The 19,418-nt window shown below is 39.6% G+C and overlaps 1 protein-coding gene across 1 annotated transcript in view; it reads right to left on the bottom strand.

Annotated features, from left to right (window-relative positions):
* Positions 1 to 861: 861 nt before the first annotated feature.
* Positions 862 to 19,418, bottom strand: part of LOC126176008 (pre-mRNA-splicing factor ATP-dependent RNA helicase PRP16) — a 201,049-nt gene continuing 182,492 nt past the window's right edge. The window contains exons 20-21 of the mRNA XM_049923127.1: positions 9,596 to 9,813; positions 862 to 1,597 (exon numbers count right to left, since the gene is read on the bottom strand). Of these exons, the coding sequence (XP_049779084.1) occupies positions 1,516 to 1,597; positions 9,596 to 9,813 (300 nt within the window). The 3' untranslated portion in view covers positions 862 to 1,515. The remainder of the gene's footprint in view (positions 1,598 to 9,595; positions 9,814 to 19,418) is intronic.

Below are 19,418 nucleotides of genomic sequence, written 5' to 3'. Positions count from 1 at the left end.
AAAACAAGTGTTCATTTTTGCAAAGAAGAGAAATCAAAAAATATAAAAATTGTACTATCATTTTATGGAAACTAGTTTAAAACAGTTTTAAAATAATAGAATGCTTTGTCATTGATTATCTTTTGGTTCTGAACTCCATTCTGAAAACATAAAAACTGCGAACTCCAGCAACAAAACAATGTTTCATGAAGTTTACCATGGTCATTTTCACGCATGTGAAGTATTATTTCTATGTCTGCAACCAAAAGAGAAAACTCATCACAGTACTGTATTTTGTCTAGCAGCTTCTAGATAAATGCTGGTCAAGACAGAAAGAAAAGAAGAGACAGAGCAAAAGGAGAAGTAAGGAAGAAGACAATGGCAGTGAATGTTAAAGTCTTATCCATCTATTGAATTCTCAAACCCAGTGATTAACAACATTACAGTTCACAGAATCTGCCTACAGCTCCCCTACTAGACACTTCTTTTTTGTTTAAATGGCACAGTGTTGGAGACAGAAGTAGCTAAATATGAGTAAACTGCAAGTTAAATTTAATGATCTGAATTTTCAACAAGTCACTGGAAAATCTGTCTAAATATCTTTTGCATAATGTATGATAATGTGGCATACTGTAACCAAAGAAATCTCATGGTACTAAAAATGTAGGCTTCACAATACTACAGCAATGTGAAGGAATGGTTTTTGTATGCAGATTACTTGAAGTGCACCATATGGAACTAATCTTTGCCACAGTACTCAGATACAGAACAAATCTCAAATAAGATAAAACATCGGTCCCTTAGTAGTACTGATGCATGACTATTCAAACATCTTAAAATATATACAGTATTTCTCATGAGGAGGCACCCATCTAAATCTTCCACTGCTATGATGAAATAGTAACACACAAGTTCTGTGTTACTAAAGGAATACTGCACATTTGTAGATAGCCAACTATTTTTTTTAATCAGTTTCCATGTATGTCCCTTAAAAACATGCACATGTACATGTACATAATCTATTGTGACATTATATTCACAAATTCTATTTAAATCTAATAATGTACATCTTTTCTTTACATGGTAATTTTAAATTATAAACTTCTCCAAGAGCTAAACAAACATATCAAATATACAAAATTTTACATCACTATCTTTCTTAAAATAAAATTCATGAGGATTCTATGCTTTTGAGTCACCATGTTCCATGTGCCATTCAAGAGAAGGCTATCTAAAACAATTATGTTTAGTAATGGTTTTGTTATACACACGTAAAAAAATAATATGTTTACTTGAATGCCCATTTTGTACAATAATGCAAACATGGTGACTAACAAATAGGTCAATAACAGTGTAGTACTTCATTTTCTGAACACAGCTGTGACCTGCTAAAAGTTTAATACAATCACAGGACTCTTGAGATGTCAATGAAAAATGTCTTAATAAATGAAATATAAGAAAACAAAACACCTTCAGCAATGGCAAAAAAAACATTTTATCCTTGAATATTAATCAGGAACTATTCGCTTTACTCCATCAAAGACCAAACCGTGCTGGGGTTCTTCTAGGTGTCGCAGGTGTACCAGGTTCTCGAAGGCCAGGTGTAACAATTTCACCACTGTAAAAATTTTAATTCTGGTATCACTGCATTGCAGTTATGACATATGTAAATAATATAAACAGTAATATCACATACAATATGAAATAAGCCATTACAGTAAAATGACACTGTGTAAGGTAATGTAACTAATTGGAAAAAGAATGCCAGGAACAACAGTAACAGAGTTATGAGAGTTTTTAATAACAATTTCATTATTTTTGATAATCTTGTATTAAAAAGATGTACTTTTGTTGTTGAAGCCTAACACTCTGGTTTACTTTTTGGATGTCACACTCTATCTGCCATTTAATATCATTGTGGGATGTATGAGAGGACATAAAATAATGTTTATCATATCAAAAGGAAAATTCAATTGAGAAAGTTGTTAACTTATAAAGAGACAGAATGGCTGGACAGTACCTTATTTCAGAATGCTACAATTCAAGTAATTTGGACAAAAACATTTAAAAGTATTTAAAAACTATCCCTAGTATTTGGAACTCGTATGTTCCTTCCTCATGAACAGGGTTAGGATTTCTAGATGTGAACCTTTTCTCTTAAGATAAATTGAAGCTCTGCGGAAAGATACCACAGTGCACAGTTTGGCTCTCATTGCAAAAAGATGTTTTTCATGCCCCATTCTGCCTTTTTTCCTTCAACCATGTCCATAAGCCCCCCCCTTTTTTTACTGTAGCTTTTCAGTAATATTCTTATGTGCATTTTATTATTTACAAGATAAATGACTTGTGAGTTTAATCCTACTTGTATATGGTTTCAAATCAATACAAAATATTTAACTTTCAATTAAAGTCTCCTCAGCTTGCAGTAAGCCTGCCTCTTTCAGTACATGTGAGAATGAAAGCACAGCTGCAACAATGGAAAATAGCTGTGTGTATGACAAATCCTCTTTGTCTCACTTTATCACCACAAATAGCCTGCAACAGTGCAAATAACGACGAGTGTATTTCATTCGATACTTTTAATTTCACCGGAATCAGCTTTACCATGCTGCTTTTCTGTTCTGGCTCAGAAAGTCAAGCAAGATTCCACAGAAACTGATGGAACAATTGCACTATTTATGATTTAAGAATTTTCATCATCATCTTCGTTTCCCCTCTATCCAACATCTGGTCGGGTTGGGGTATCAATGGTACTTTGCCACTTTACTTGGTCTTTCCACCATTCTTCTTCTGCAATTTGGTTCCATAGCAGGTTTCTCCTCCTTAAACTCACATTGTATCAATCCATCTTGTTCTCGCTCTTCCTCTTGGCCTCAATCTTGAACTCTATCATTCTTATTGGTATTCTTCCCTCTCCCATCCTCTTCACATGCCCAAACCATTTTAATCTAATCTTTTCAATTTTCTCAGTCAACTTCTCCACTCCAATGTCCTTCCTAACATCTTCATTTTTCACTCTGTCTTTCCTCGCCTTCCCTAGCATATTTCTCAGAAACTTTATTTCACTGGATTGTATCCTACTCTCCTATCTTCTACCGAGCGAGGTGGCGCAGTGGTTAGCACACTGGACTCGCATTCGGGAGGACGACGGTTCAATCCAGTCTCCGGCCATCCTGATTTAGGTTTTCCGTGATTTCCCTAAATCGCTTCAGGCAAATGCCGGGATGGTTCCTTTGAAAGGGCACGGCCGATTTCCTTCCCCATCCTTCCCTCACCCGAGCTTGCGCTCCGTCTCTAATGACCTCGTTGTCGACGGGACGTTAAACACTAATCTCCTCCTCCTCTCCTATCTTCTAGTCATAGTCCAAGTGTCTGAGCTGTAAATTAGTATAGGTGTGAAGTAAGTCTTGTATAGCACCAGCTTGCACCTCATTGGCACTTACCTTCCCCACACCAAGCCCCTCACACACTGGTAAAATGTAGTACTCTGTTGTATTCTTTTGCTAATTTCTGTCTCCAAACGAGCATTTCCCATTAATATATTTCCCAAATAAGTTGTCCAAATTTTCAATATCCTGTCCCTTAATATGAATTTGTCTCTTGCCCTCTCTATCCCCTCTGGTTACCACCACGGTCTTGCTTTACTCCACACTAAATTTAATTCCATATTTTTCGACCCTATCATTTAGGATGTCTATTTGCTTTTGTACCTCATTACTGCTTGTTCCCCACACCACAATATCATCAGCAAATACTAACAGCTTCATCCCCCTTCCTCTGTGGGCTTCTTTCGTCTCTCTGACTTTCATTCATCACCATTATAAATAATAGTGATGAAAACACACTTCCTTGTCTTAGTCCCATAACATTCTCAAAACCATTCAGTTCTTCCAACTGGTGTCTGCACACAACTAGAGCTTTTTTCATACATTGCCTGGATGACTTCAGGTGTTTGCTTTCTAACTCCCTTTCTCTTCAAGGTTGCCCATACCTTTTCCCTGGGAACACTATCATATGCTTTCACTAGGTCGAGAAATTCTTTCCATCAACTGTCTCATACTAAAAATTGGGTCCACTCTTGATCTACGATGAAGATAGCCATACTGCCCCTCTTCTAAATGCCCTTCCACTTTTACTCTCACTCTTCTTTCCAGTATTCTCTCCATTATTTTTGCTACTTGGGATATGAGTGTAAACCCTTGATAGTTGTCACATACTTTCCTGACACCCTTCTTGAAAACTGGAATTATTATTAGCTTTCCCCATTCTTCAGGTACACATCCTTTTTGCCACTGTAGCCCAATTGGTCCAGCTGCCTTTATCATCTACACAGTAATTTCATCTATCCCAGGTGTCTTTCCTGTTTTTATTTTTCTCAGAGCTAGTTTCACTTCTAACATCATTATATCCAGCCCCTCTACCATACTTCTATTCACTTTCCATTACCGTTCTTCACATTTAGTAACTTATCAAAGTACTCTTTTTGTATTTTCCTTGACTCCTCTGGTTGCATTAATAGCTCTCCATTTTCCCCTTTCACTAGCTTTGTGTGTGTTTTTTCCTTCCTCATACTCTTTGTAATTCCATATATCACCCTCTTACCACTAGTAACATCTTTTGCCAACTCTCGGGTGAATTTCTCCCAGCTTTTGCTCTTTTCTTCTGCTACCATTTTCTTACATTTATTTAAGAATTTTATTAGATGAAAAACACCAGGGAAATCACATCAAACAACACACTTCTTGCTCTAAGCAGAACACCACTCTTCACACAAATAAATTACAGCAACCTCTATTATTAAATGCTTTTGAACAGCGTTCTTCAAAAAGCCAAAATGTGAATAAATTCAACGTCAATTTGTATGCAACTCTTACACAAGCAGGAATTCCACTTAGTAAGATGAACCATCCTGCTTTCAAGGGATTTTTTTTTTCAAAAATGCACAAAGATATCAATGCCTATTGAGAGTATTTTAAGAAAAAACTATGTGGAGCCTGTTTACCAAGAAACCATACAAAGAATCGAGGAGGAAGTGTCCGACTGCAATGTGGGAATAATTTTGGATGAAACAATGTACTCAGTGGGATGATATTTAATTTTTCCCTTTGCAGGGAAGAAAGTTAAGTCCATACTGCACTGTTAAAAAATGTAAGAGCTGGAAAAAAACAATGGCAGTACAGTAATGAAATCATGGATTTCTGTCAAAAACAGTGGCCTTGTGGCACTGAGTTTGAGAAAATTCTTCCGGTTGTTAAAGATAACGTTCAGCACCTGGTTTCACCTGTTAACTAACTGAGACGTGAGCAAATGAATATGACATCACTAATCACTTCATCTCTGCTCTGAAGAAGACTGAAAAGAAAGCTCTGAGTCATATTGTTGCCCACAAGGAAATCACTGGCCTGCCCACAACAAATTTCTTGGTAATTACTCACTGGGGTTCCTGGGTTGGGTGTGCTGCTATGTTGTGTGAGAATTTTCACAAGATTAAAGAGTTTGTGCTGTTTTGGATCTAGCCAATACTTTCCATGGCACAGAAACTTCTGCTACTGGAGAAAATACATCATTTGCAGACAGAACTGTTGTGCATCCATAGTTACAAGTACCTCACAACAGCTATTAATGATGAAAAGTACAAGGTCTCATAGAGGAATAACAAAGGGATATTTTTACTTCACTTCCATTAGGGAGTAGTTAGATGGCTTTGCCAAAGACAAACTTGAGTCTAGCCTACAGAAGAATCCAGGTATTGAGGTATTTGCCACATCTGTACAACTGCCATTCTGAGTGACTAAAAAGTTTTCCTACTGGTTTCTGTGGTTTTAGCATCCATAAAGACATTGTATCTTCTAACATGAGCAGACTTATTTTTAAAAATACAGAGAGGTTTATTGTCTTGAAGTACACAGCTTCATTTTTGTCATTTTTACAGTGAATGATGACCTGATGTACTTGCTTGTAATTCAACAAACTAGAATAGGAGAATTTGTTGAATTAGTTGAGTAAATCAGGACCTTTTAGTCCCTTTTTTATCTCTTTTGCACCTGTTACCTTCATTTTTGATCTTCAATTTGCGTCTAAAAATCCCCACTTTGCTCATAAAGTAAAGTGAGGTTTGTTAGGGAAGATTGGAAAGGAGGAGCATGCTGAATGTGACATACCTATTGTGAGGATGAGGAAAAGGAGGTGGCATGAGAAAGAGTAGGAGGCCATAGTAAATTGGTGAAAAATGTGCAAAGCTTCATTTCAACGATGATAAATGAGAAATAAAGGTGGCCTATAAAGGAAGATAATTTAAAAGTGGAAAAAATAATGCAATTAAATGTCTTATGTGGTGTAGCAAGACTCAAGTCTCCTGACTCAAGACAGTTTAGTGGTAGTCATTCGTACATAAAAAGCCACACAGTCACCACATGGTGGTACATAGCATGCATGGTTTCACATACCTTTGATGTAGAACTTACCAGATGTGGGGCTGGAGTAAGTGGTAGTGAGCGGCTGCATGGTGTGTTTCTTACAGTGGGTGGAATTGCAGGGGAAGGGACTGTGGGGTAGGGATAACAGTCTGAGAATATCACATCGATTAACAAATATGGTGAGCAAGGCCCTGGCACAATGTAAAATAATTTAGAGTAAATGATACTAGTCAACAAACAGCAGAAGCACTGAGTTGCCAACAGGTAAACACAAAGAAAGAAAGCAAACTTGCTAGCTTTTGGAATAAATCCTTTGACAAGGTATACCCCAGAAGGAAGTGTGCAGCCACACACGATGCCCCCCCCCCCCCCCCCCTCACACATACACCTATGGCCATAAATAGTGCTGGATGGACTCATTGCATGGTTTGACAAGGATGTCATGGACTTTTGAAGGGCCATGGAAGGTGCCAGTGAGTCATGTGGGAACAATATCAAGGAGGAATGATCTGATCTGAGAGTTTGACTGGAGAAAAACTTAAGATTTGACAGAGTAATGTATTGCGCCATTTGAGGCTAGTGTAGTACTGGGTGACAAAGTGGGTGCTTCAGAGTTAAATTTGTCGTCATAAGATAAGATGAAGAGATTTATATATGGACACAATCCATAGTGTAGTTGTGGGAGAACAAAATGAGGAAGAGGTGGTTGGTGTAGGAGTTGAGGAATTTTCTGTAGGTGCAAATATGTTTGCATGGAGGCCTAGGTTGTAGGGAAGAGAGAGTTTCATGTGCTCATGAATACTGATGAGCAATGCAGTTGTGGTACTTGATAGTGATGAACAGAAAATATAAAACTTCGAATGCTCTTAGAGTGTACAAGTAAACTACAAATATGAAGAACACCCAACATGAAAGAACAAACACTGCCTTATAAAGGATGGTTCTGGTGAGATACAAAACAGAATTTTGACATGCTAAAATGCACAGACCAGTGGAGCAGAAAGTAAAATAATTATTCGTCTTTCATCCATACTGCTTTTTCATTTACTGCTTCAATTTATTCTCCTTTTCTAGGGCACATATTGTTCTCTGTACACCGTCATTGATCTCATTCTAGTTCTTCAAAAATTTGCCCTTTGGAACTTAATTTTTAACTCTTCATACCACGAATATTTCATTCATTAATCAAGCAATCCCATAAATATATGCGAGCACATCTTCTCTCAAATTGCTGATGGCATTTGATAAAGAACTCTCAAATTCAAAAGTCTATTGAGGCCAGTTAACTGTTAATGGTTCCACCTGGAAAATTACTGATGACTGGCAGTACCAAAAACAACGAGGAAGCAAGTCAACTACGAATTTTCGCTATATGGTTAATTTAACTGATTCTGTTTAACAAACCAATAAATCTACTCTGTTGGAGTGAGAATGGAGGACAGACAGAAGGAAGACTGGCACTTGGCACTCCATAAATGACAATATCATGAGATGGAGCACACAGTTGGACAGAAAAAATATATGGAAGAAACTCGACTGTGTTCTTTTCAAATGAACCACACTGGCATTTACCTTGACTGATGCAGAAAAACCATGGAAAACCTAAATCTGGATGTCCAGATGGGGATTTGAAGGCACTCCTCTCAATGGAAGGATGGATACATGGAGGCAGGAACAAGGGCAAAAAATGACACAACATACACACCATAAGTGTTCCATATCTACTGAGGCCAATGTCTTTGGTAACCTAGGAGACAACTGTTTGATATTGTATTATTGATAATGCAAGGTTTATTGTTTGAGTCTACTTGTGTTTTATTAATCAATTAAAATACTGTGAAAAGGTTAGATTGCTATTCACTTCATAGATAACGAGTTGAGTTGCCGACAGGCCCAACATAAAGACTGTTGCACATTTGAGTTTTCAGCCAAGCCCTTCTTCAGAAATGAAAACACACACACATTCACACATACAGGTATGCTTCACACACACATGACCACTACCTCCATCTGCTGCAGCCAGAATGCAACTTTGGCATTGAACAAACGCAGCAAACTGTAGTGGGGTGGGGAATGGAGAGGGACAGCAGTGTATGAGGTGGGGAGGGGGATGGGAGGAACTGCTGGCTGGTGTGTGTGCAGGGACTAAATACCAGCAAGAACAAGGCTGTCTGGCACAGCACTGTACACTGTTATTAATCAATTAGTTGTTTGAGTTGGGAGGAAGCGTTTAGAATTTTCAGTTGGTCAGAATTAGTAGAGCAGTGTTACATGGAGAAGTAATTGATATAAAATGGAAGATTAATGTAGATGATGAGTGAGCACGGGAAATGTAATGAGATGATAAATATTAATTAGTGAAATGGTTGAAGAGATTATGATAAGGTGTTACTATAGAAGCAGTGCTCTGATTAAGAGCAACGGAAGTGGTTAACAGTTGCACTACTGAATGTATTGGGTTAAAATACTTGTCAAATAAACAGTCACTATATTTACATACATTGTTCATCCTGAATTGTTTAAAACACACAACTTTCATACTACTGACTATTTCAATTAAAATGAATAATAATGAAACTAAGACATGAAAGAATTACAGACATTGGATGTGAGTGGGCACTGAAATCAATTGGGACTGGGATTCGAACCCTGGTCTCCTGCTTGCAAGGCAGATGCTCTAGCCACTAAGCCACATGGACATGGTGGTCATTGTAGCTGCACGGACTACCCTAGCATGCCTCCCGTCAGACCCAAATTCAAACACTTCTAATTTAGTGCCCCTTGCCCATCATCTTCATTACTCGCACCATTTCGCTGATTCCCGTAAGAATTCAAGCCTGGTGTGCATCTGCATTGAAGAGATCTTGCCCTAATTTTGAAAGAACAGACACCACATATATAAATAATGAAACTGTTTTTAAATCAAAACAGGGACATAAGAGGGATACTAAGCACACAGTTACAGCTCTTAACTTCCCCCTGTATACCTGTATGGGAGCTCTGTCCAACTAAATAAAGTATGATTACCTTAATTAAATTTGTGATGGATAACATTCTTGAAACATAGAACACAAGCATATGTGAAAATATGCAATATGTAAAAAATCATTTACATTAAGTCATCATATCAAATAATTATGAATGAAATAATGCATCTGCATCCTCAACATTTGATTTCTCTGTTGAGTGGTCACACTTACGCTTTTGATGCTGCTTGCAATTTTCGTTCCTCTTCTTCCTTGCGCAGTCTGATCTCTTCCTGTGCAATTTTCATTTGACTTTCCATTTCTTGAAGATGCTCCAGAGCTTGTCGTCTCTTGGCTCTTCCTGAGCGACCTGTCTCCTTCACGGAAAAGAACATAGGGCCCAATTCTGCCAGCCAGTGGCCATCCACAGCAGTAACACACTGCATGTACTCCTATACAGAAGGAAATGACAGATACATTAACAATGTGAGAGACACATTCTCCAACCAGGATAAAATGTGACAGACCACCATTTCCTTTTCAATAGTTGAACTGTTTGTTTATTGGTTTGGTTTATTTTCATGCCAAGTTACTACATAAATCTTACAAATTTGCTGATAACAAAATTTATCACAAATGTCAATCTGGATAACAAACTAAAGTAATGAAACATAAAATTTCATGCTTAACAGATACTGAGTTAAGAGCACACCAGTGTAAATAAAAGCTACAAAAACAATCAATGCTGGAGGTAAATCATCCATAGGGCTGTATATATCTTTGGAGAGAAATACCACAAGAGGATAAGCAATGAACAATGAAGTTTCAACAAGATCTATCACAACCATCCCTCACATTTGACTCGTAAGTGCTGCAGGAAGTTTCAAGTCAACATCTGACTTTTGTAGTCATATACAACATGCTCACATGACAACTTAAGTGAAAAATGGAAAACAAGGGAGAAGGCACTGAGTTGCAGCCAGGCACAATGAAAAAGGCTATTAAAATAATTAAGCTTTTGGACAAAGCTCTTCTTCCCCAACAGAAAACATACACACACACATATTCATACGAGCACAAGTCACACACTTACAGCAACTGTTCTGTGTGCTTTGGGTCCATCTGCAACTGTGTCTAACATGAACAGGAAATTGCTGATGTGGGTAGCGGTGATAATGGGGAGACATGAGATACAAAAGGGAAGGGACAGTGGGGCAGGAATGGGAGAGGATACTGTGCTGCCTGTGGAAGCGTGCAAGGTTGTGACAGGGACGTAAGAGGGCTGCTACATGCGGTATTGATAGGCTGTGTTGGAGGACGGGGTGATCCTTTCCAAAGTGTTGATATTATTATTATTATTATTATTATTATTATAGGAGTAATGCAGGATTAGGTTTAATAATGAATAAAAAAAATAGGAATGTGGGTAAGCTACTACAAACAGCATAGTGAACGTGTTATTGTGGCCAAGATAGATACAAAGCCCACGCCTACCACAGTAGTACAAGTTTATATGCCAACTAGCTCCGCAGATGATGAAGAGATTGATGAAATGTATGATGAGATAACAGAAATTATTCAGATAGTGAAGGGAGACAAAAATTTAATAGTCATGGGTGACTGGAACGCGACAGTAGGAAAAGGAAGAGAAGGAAATTTAGTAGGTGAATATGGAATGGGAGTAAGGAATTTTACTGGTAGAATTTTACACAGAGCATAACTTAATCGTAGTTAACACTTGGTTCAAGAATGATGAAATAAGTGTGTATACATGGAAGAAGCCTGGAGATACTGGAAGGTATCATATAGATTATATAATGGTAAGACAGAGATTCAGGAATCAGGTTTTAAATTGTAAGACATTTCCAGGGGCAGATGTGGACTCTGACCACAATCTATTGGTTATGAACTGTAGATTAAAACTGAAGAAACTGCAAGAAGGTGGTAAATTGAGGAGATGGGACCTGGATAAACTGAAAGAACCAGAGGTTGTAGAGAGCTTCAGGGAGAGCATTAGGGCACAATTGACAAGAACAGGAGAAAGAAATACAGTAGAAGAATGGATAGCTTTGAGAGAAGAAATAGTGAAGATGGCAGAGGATCTATATCTACATCTACATTTATACTTCGCAAGCCACCCAACGGTGTGGCGGAGGGCACTTTATGTGCCACTGTCATTACTAGAGATGGGTAAAACTGTTCTTTTCAGAGATCGGATCAGAACTGTTCACTCCCTGAAATGAATTAGCTCTTTTTCATGACTCACCACTCATTTACAATAGAAAATAAATGGAAGGCACATTGCCCTTTAAACTTGGTTTATTCCAGTACTATACCTGTATTTTGATCTTATTTGATCCTGTTTTGAAGTAACACAGATAATGAGTAAGAATTTTGTATTGTTTATTGAAATTTCCACGATATGACAAAGTTTTTGATTATTGATTTATTTTGCACTATCGTGGTTTTTTGGGTGATCGGAAAATGTTGTAACTTGAGATTTACATTAACAATATATTTGGCTATAATGTATTATAATTTCATTAACCTCATACAAATACATCGCAAGCCATGTATTTTTAAAGTGAACGTTTCCTTCCGAAGACGCCTAAAATCGCAAAATCCGTACCAGAATAAGAAAAAAAAGTATAAATTTGACTGTAAAACGAAAGTGCTGCATATAGCCTTACGCAGAATAAAACAAGGAAAATATTGGTGTATCACATTTTGCGATACGTTTATCGGTTCGCTCGTAATTAAAGCGTAAATTCGAGTGTCCATAATAAAAATCCTATAGTAAGAGGAGTCGTCAGGAACCTAATCTGATCAGTTTAAACAAATAAAAATAAAAAAAAAAAAAACAAATGATGTATACATAACATAATAATGTAATATACATAGCGGTATTACTACGAAGAACAATATCCAGTAGAGACGAACTCCGATGCAGAAGCACTGAGTCGAGCAGGTCGAGCTAAGAGCTGTATTACTGCGTGAGCTAAGACCCCAGAGACCAGAGTGACACATGAGTTGCTTTGCTCAACGCTCTGGCTAGAGTCGAGAACGGTGGGGCGAGCGTTGAGCGGGCGAGTTCCGAGGGTGGGGGGAGCGGTGAACTCACCCGCTCCGAGACAAATCGTCCGTTCCCTTGCGAGCAGGTTGTTGCAAGTAGTTCCTATGTTATCCGCTAGGCGGCTCTCTGTCCTGTTGCTCGCATTAACTGCCCAGAGGGCAGGACGTGCGACTGAAACGATCGCCGACAGAGTGTGATGCGAAGTTAAGCTGCGCCAGACGACGCACAGAGACGGCACGGCATATGTGAAACACAAAATCCAATGGGGCACTGCACAATGCAGGCAGCCAAGGTAGAAGCAGGGCAGAGGCTGGCGCTGGCTGTGTTGTGTGGCGTGCACTGTGCTGTGACCAGCAGAGGCGCTGCTGATATGCTCCGTCTCTCTCTCTCTCTCTCTCTCTCTCTCTCTCTCTCTCTCTGCCGTGGGAAACGTTTGGAGCTACCGTTCTTTTTTTCTGAATCACTGATTGTTCACTCCTTTGAAAGATTCAACTCTATGAATCAGTTCAAGAGCGGATCCCCCATCTCTAGTCATTACCTCCCTTTCCTGTTCCAGTCGCATATGGTTTGCGGGAAGAACGACTGCCGGAAAGCCTCCCTGCGCGCTCAAATCTCTCTAATTTTACATTCGTGATGTCCTCGGGAGGTATAAGTAGGGGAAAGCAATATATTCGATACCTCATCCAGAAACGCACCCTCTCGAAACCTGGACAGCAAGCTACACCGCAATGTAGAGGGCCTCTCTTGCAGAGTTTGCCACTTGAGTTTGCTAAACATTACCGTAATGCTATCAAGCTTACCAAATAACCCTGTGATGAAATGCGCCACTCTTCTTTGGATCTTCTCTATCTCCTCTGTCAACCCGACCTGGTAGGGATCCCACACTGATGAGCAATACTCAAGTATAGGTCGAACGAGTGTTTTGTAAGCCACCTCCTTTGTTGATGACTACATTTTCTAAGGACTCTCCAAATGAATCTCAACCTGGCACCCGCCTTACCAACAATTCATTTTATATGATCATTCCACTTCAAATCGTTCCGCATGCATACTCCCAGATATTTTACAGAAGTAACTGCTACCGGTGTTTGTTCTGCTGTCATATAATCATACAATAAAGGATCCTTCTTTCTATGTATTCGCAATACATTACAGTTGCCTATGTTAAGGGTCAGTTGCCACTCCCTGCACCAAGTGCCTATCCGCTGCAGATCTTCCTGCATTTCGCTGCAATTTTCTAATGCTGCAACTTCTCTGTATACTACAGCATCATCCGCGAAAAGCCGCATGGAACTTCCGACACTATCTACTACGTCATTTATATATATTGTGAAAAGCAATGGTCCCATAACACTCCCTGTGGCACACCAGAGGTTCCTTTAACATCTGTAGACGTCTCTCCATTGAGAACAACATGCTGTGCTCTGTTTGCTAAAAACTCTTCAATCCAGCCACACAGCTGGTCTGATATTCCGTAGGCTCTTACTTTGTTTATCAGGCGACAGCGCGAAACTGTATTGAACGCCTTCCGGAGGTCAAGGAAAGTGGCATCTACCTGGGAGCCTGTATCTAATATTTTCTGGGTCTCATGAACAAATAAAGCGAGTTGGGTCTCACACGATCACTGTTTCTGGAATCCACGTTGATTCCTACAGAGTAGATTCTGGGTTTCCAGAAATGACATGATACATGAGCAAAAAACATGTTCTAAAATTCTACAACAGATCAATGTCAGAGATATAGGTCTATAGTTTTGCGCATCTGCTCGACGACCCTTCTTGAAGACTGGGTCTACCTGTGCTCTTTTCCAATCATTTGGAACCTTCAGTTCCTCTAGAGACTTGCGGTACATGGCTCTAAGAAGGGGGACAAGTTCTTTAGCGTACTCTGTGTAGAATCGAATTGGGATCCCATCAGGTCCAGTGGACTTTCCTCTGTTGAGTGGTTTCAGTTGCTTTTCTATTCCTTGGACACTTATTTCGATGTCAGCCATTTTTCCGTTTGTGTGAGTATTTAGAGAAGGAACTGCAGTGCGGTCTTCCTCTGTGAAACAGCTTTGGAAGAAGGTGTTTAGCATTTCAGCTTTACGTGTGTCATCCTCTGTTTCAATGCCATCATCATCCCAGAGTGTCTGGATATGCTGTTTCGAGCCACTTACTGATTTAACATAAGACCAGAACTTCCTAGGATTTTTTGTCAAGTTGGTACATAGAATTTTACTTTCGAATTCACTGAACGCTTCACGCATAGCCCTCCTTACACTAACTTTGGCATCGTTTAGCTTCTGTTTGTCTGAGAGGTTTTGGCTGCGTTTAAACTTGCAGTGAAGCTATCTTTGCTTTCGCAGTAGTTTCCTAACTTTTTTGTTGAACCACAGTGGGTTTTTCCCGTCCCTCACAGTTTTACTCAGCATGTACCTGTATAAAACGCATTTTACGATTGCCTTGAACTTTTTTCCATAAACACTCAACATTGTCAGTGTTGGAACAGAAATTTTCATTTTAATCCGTTAGGTAGTCTGAAATCTGCCTTCTATTACTCTTGCTAAACAGATAAACCTTCTTCCCTTTTTTTAATATTCCTATTCACTTCCATATTCAGGGATGCTGCAACGGCCTTATGATCACTGATTCCCTGTTCTGCGCTTACAGAATTGAAAAGTTTGGGTCTGTTTGTTATCAGCAGGCCCAAGATGTTATCTCCATGAGTCGGTTCTCTGTTTAATTGCTTGAGGTAATTTTCGGATAGTGCACTCAGTATAATGTTACTCGATGCTCTATCCCTACCACCCGTCCTAAACATCTGAGTGTCCCAGTCTATATTTGGTAAATTGAAATCTCCACTTAAGACTACAACATGCTGAGAAACTTTATGTGAAATGTATTCCAGATTTTCTCTCAGTTGTTTTGCCACTAATGCTGCTGAGTCTGGAGGTCAGTAAAAGGAGCCAATTATTAACCTAGCTCGGTTGCTGAGTATAACCTCCACCCATAATAATTCACAGGAACTATCCACTTGTACTTCACTACAGGATAAACTACTACTAAGAGCGACAAACACGTCACCACCGGTTGCATGCAAGCTATCCTTTCTAAACACCGTCTGTGCCTTTGTAAAAATTTCGGCAGAATTTATCTCTGGCTTCAGACAGCTTTCCGTACCTATAAAGATTTCAGCTTCGGTGCTTTCTATCAGCGCTTGAAGTTCCGGTACTTTACCAACACAGCTTGGACACAGCACCAACACAGCATGTCCTGACTTTGCCCCGCACCCTTTGAGGCTGTTGCCCTTTCTGTACTTGCCCGAGGCCATCTAACCTAAAAAACTGCCCAGTCCACGCCACACAACCCCTGCTACCCGTGTAGCCATCTGCTGTGTGTAATGGACTCCTGACCTATCCAGCAGAACCCGAAACCCCACCACCCTACGGCGCAAGTCAAGGAATCTGCAGCCCACATGGTCACAGAACCGTCTCAGTCTCTGATTAAAACCTTCCACTCAGCTCTGTACCACAGGTCCGCAGTCAGCCCTGTTGACAATGCTGCAGATGGTGAGCTCTGCTTTCATCCCGCTAGCAAGACTGGCAGTCTTTACCAAATCAGATAGCCGCCAGAAGCCAGACAGGATTTCCTCCGATCCATAGCGACACACATCATTGGTGCCGACATGAGCGACCACCTGCAAATGGCATCCGGAAGGACCCTTTCCACATCTGGAATGACTCCCCCCAGTATGCACACGGAGTGCACATTGGTTTTCTTCCCCTCTCTTGCTGCCATATCCCTAAGGGGCCCCATTACGCGCCTGACGTTGGAGCTCCCAACTACCAGTAAGCCCACCCACTGCGACCGCGGATCTTGCAGACAGAGGGGCAACCTCTGGAACAGGACAAGCAGCCATGTCTGGCCGAAGATCAGTATCAGCCGGAGACAGAGCCTGAAACCGGTTCGTCAGACAAACTGGAGAGGCCTTCCGTTCAGCCCTCCCCCTGCCACACCTCGAGACGACCTCCCACTCTACCATGGGTGAGGGGTCAGCCTCATCGGGCGATGCGTGGGACGAGCTGGCTGTCCCCGACAAACCCCCATCCGGACCTCCACAGTGATGCCCATTGACAACAGCCTCAATCTGTGTGACTGATCAAGTAGATAAAAGGACGAGAGCTAATAGAAATCCTTGGGTAACAGAAGAGATTTTGAACTTAATTGATGAAAGGAGAAAATACAAAAATGCAGTAAATGAAGCAGGCAAAAAGGAATACAAACGTCTCAAAAGTGAGATCGACAGGGAGTGCAAAATGGCTAAGCAGGGATGGTTAGAGGACAAATGTAAGGATGTAGAGGCGCATATCACTAGGGGTAAGATAACTACTGCCTACAGGAAAATTAAAGAGATCTTTGAAGAAAAGAGAACCACTTGCATGAATATCAAGAGCTCAGATGGAAATCCAGTAATAAGCAAAGAAGGGAAAGCAGAAAGGTGGAAGGAGTATATAGAGAGTCTATACAAGGGCAATTTTCTTGAGGACAATATTATAGAAATGGAAGAGAATGTAGATGAAGAGGAAATAGGAGATAAGATACTGCGTGAAGAGTGTGACAGAGCACTGAAAGACCTAAGTCGAAACAAGGCCCCAGGAGTAGACAACATCCCATTAGAACTAATGACAGCCTTGGGAGAGCCAGGCCTAACAAAACTCTACCATCTAGTGAGCAAGATGTATGAGAAAGGCGAAATACCCTCAGACTTCAAGAAGAATATAATAATTCCAATCTCAAAGAAAGATGGTGTTGACAGATGTGAAAATTATCAAACTATCAGTTTGATAAGCCATGGCTGCAAAATACTAACAAGAATTCTTTACAGGTGAATGGAAAAACTGGTAGAAGCCGACCTCGGGAAAGATCAGGTTGGATTTCATAGAAATGTTGCAACATGTGAGGCAATACTGACCCTACAACGTATTTTACAAAATAGATTAAGGAAAGGAAAACCTACATTTCTAGCGTTTGTAGACTTAGAGAAAGCTTTTGACAATGTTGACTGGAATACTCTCTTTCAAATTCTAAAGGTGGCAGGGGTAAAATACAGGGAGTGAAAGGCTATTTAACAATTTGTACAAAAACCAGATGGCTGTTATAAGAGTTGAGTGGCATGAAAGGGAATCAGTGGTTGGGAAGGGAGTGAGACCTGGTTGTAGCCTATCCCCGATGTTATTCAATCTGTATATTGGGCAAGCAGTAAAGGAAACAAAAGAAAAATTCGGAGTAGGTATCAAAATCTATGGAGAAGAAATAAAAACTTTGAGGTTCGCCGATGACATTATAATTCTGTCAGAGACAGCAAAGGACCTGGAAGAGCAGCTGAATGGAATGGACAGTGTCTTGAAAGGAGGATGTAAGACGAACATTAACAGAAGCAAAATGAGGATAATGGAATGTAGTCGAATTAAATCGGGTGATGCTGCGGGAATTAGATTAGGAAATGAGAGGCTTAAAGTAGTAAATGAGTTTTGCTATTTGGGGAGCAAAATAACTGATGATGGTCGAAGCAGAGAGGATATAAAATGTAGACTGGCAATGGCACGGAAGGTGTTTCCGAAGAAGAGAAATTTGTTAACATCAAGTATAGATTTAAGTGTCAGGGAGTCAGTCATTTCTGAAAGTATTTGTATGGAGTGTAGCCATGTATGGAAGTGAAACATAGATGATAAATAGTTTGGACAAGAAGAGAATAGAAGCTTTTGAAATGTGGTGCTACAGAAGAATGCTGAAGATTAGATGGGTAGATCACATAACTAATGAGGAGGTATTGAATAGAATTGGAGAGAAGGGAAATTTGTGGCACAACTTGACTAGAAGAAGGGATCGCTTGGCAGGGCATATTCTGAGACATCAAGGGATCACCAATTTAGTATTGGAGTGCAGCGTGGAAGGTAAAAATCGTAGAGGGAGACCAAGAGATGAATACACAAAACAGATTCAGAAGATTGCAGTAGGTACTGGGAAATGAACAAGCTTGCACAAGATAGAGTAGCATGGAGAGCTGCATCAAACCAGTCTCTGGACTGAAGACCACAACAACAACATTATTATTATTATTATTATTATTGCACAGTAAACTTTCCACTGTTTGTAAAACAAGATAAAGATGCAAAATTTTAAAAACAGAAATGAGTTTGTGGCAACATAAAATATGAATAAAGTACTTATGCCATCACTGATGTGCTGCAGAATATAGCCTGCTGCAAGACAGTTTATAAGGGCATCTCTTGCGTCTTATGTAAATGCATGTTAAACACTCTGGCAGGAAAATGAATAATCTTACAGGTATATGAGATGATAAAGCTTATGAAGTATCAATTTCTGTGGATGACTGTTATTCAAAAAGCTGTGATGAGTGAAGGTTACGGGAAATGTGTCCAAGTACACCACTAATTTGTAAAGTACGTTACACAGGTTATGTGTGCAGTGCATCGATGTTAAAAGTGACTGAATTTATTTCAGACTTACAATGACAAAATAATATCAATAGTGAGGAAGTTAGCTCTTGAAGGTAATGTTTCTTGGGGCTTGTGCATTATAATTTGTCAAGATTGGGAATGGGCAATGTAGTTTGACAATCAATGCATACAAATATAGGGAAATTCCCTTGCTATCAAAATTCTGAAGATGAGGAAAAAATGCTAGTAAAAGAAAAGGTTTTACAGAAAAGAAATACTATCCACATTAATGAACAGAACACTGAGATGCATGGAAGAGAACTTCTTATTATAGTACACTTAACAATTGGCACAATGCAGTTATCAACATTTACTTCTTAATGAAAATGTGTGATTAAAGTTAAATAGGTTCGAAGTGAAGCAAAAGCGACCATACTGCTAGTTATTTATAAAATCATTAAAATGTTAATATCATGTGACCAGATGGGTAAAAAATCTACTCAACCAAGCAGCAGCAGGAGAACACACACACACACACACAC

The sequence above is a fragment of the Schistocerca cancellata genome, chromosome 3 (assembly GCF_023864275.1).
Source record: "Schistocerca cancellata isolate TAMUIC-IGC-003103 chromosome 3, iqSchCanc2.1, whole genome shotgun sequence".
Taxonomy (NCBI): Eukaryota; Metazoa; Arthropoda; class Insecta; order Orthoptera; family Acrididae; genus Schistocerca; species Schistocerca cancellata.
The sequence above is the reverse complement of the archived record's forward strand: the minus strand, read 5'-3'. Positions and strand labels throughout refer to the sequence as shown.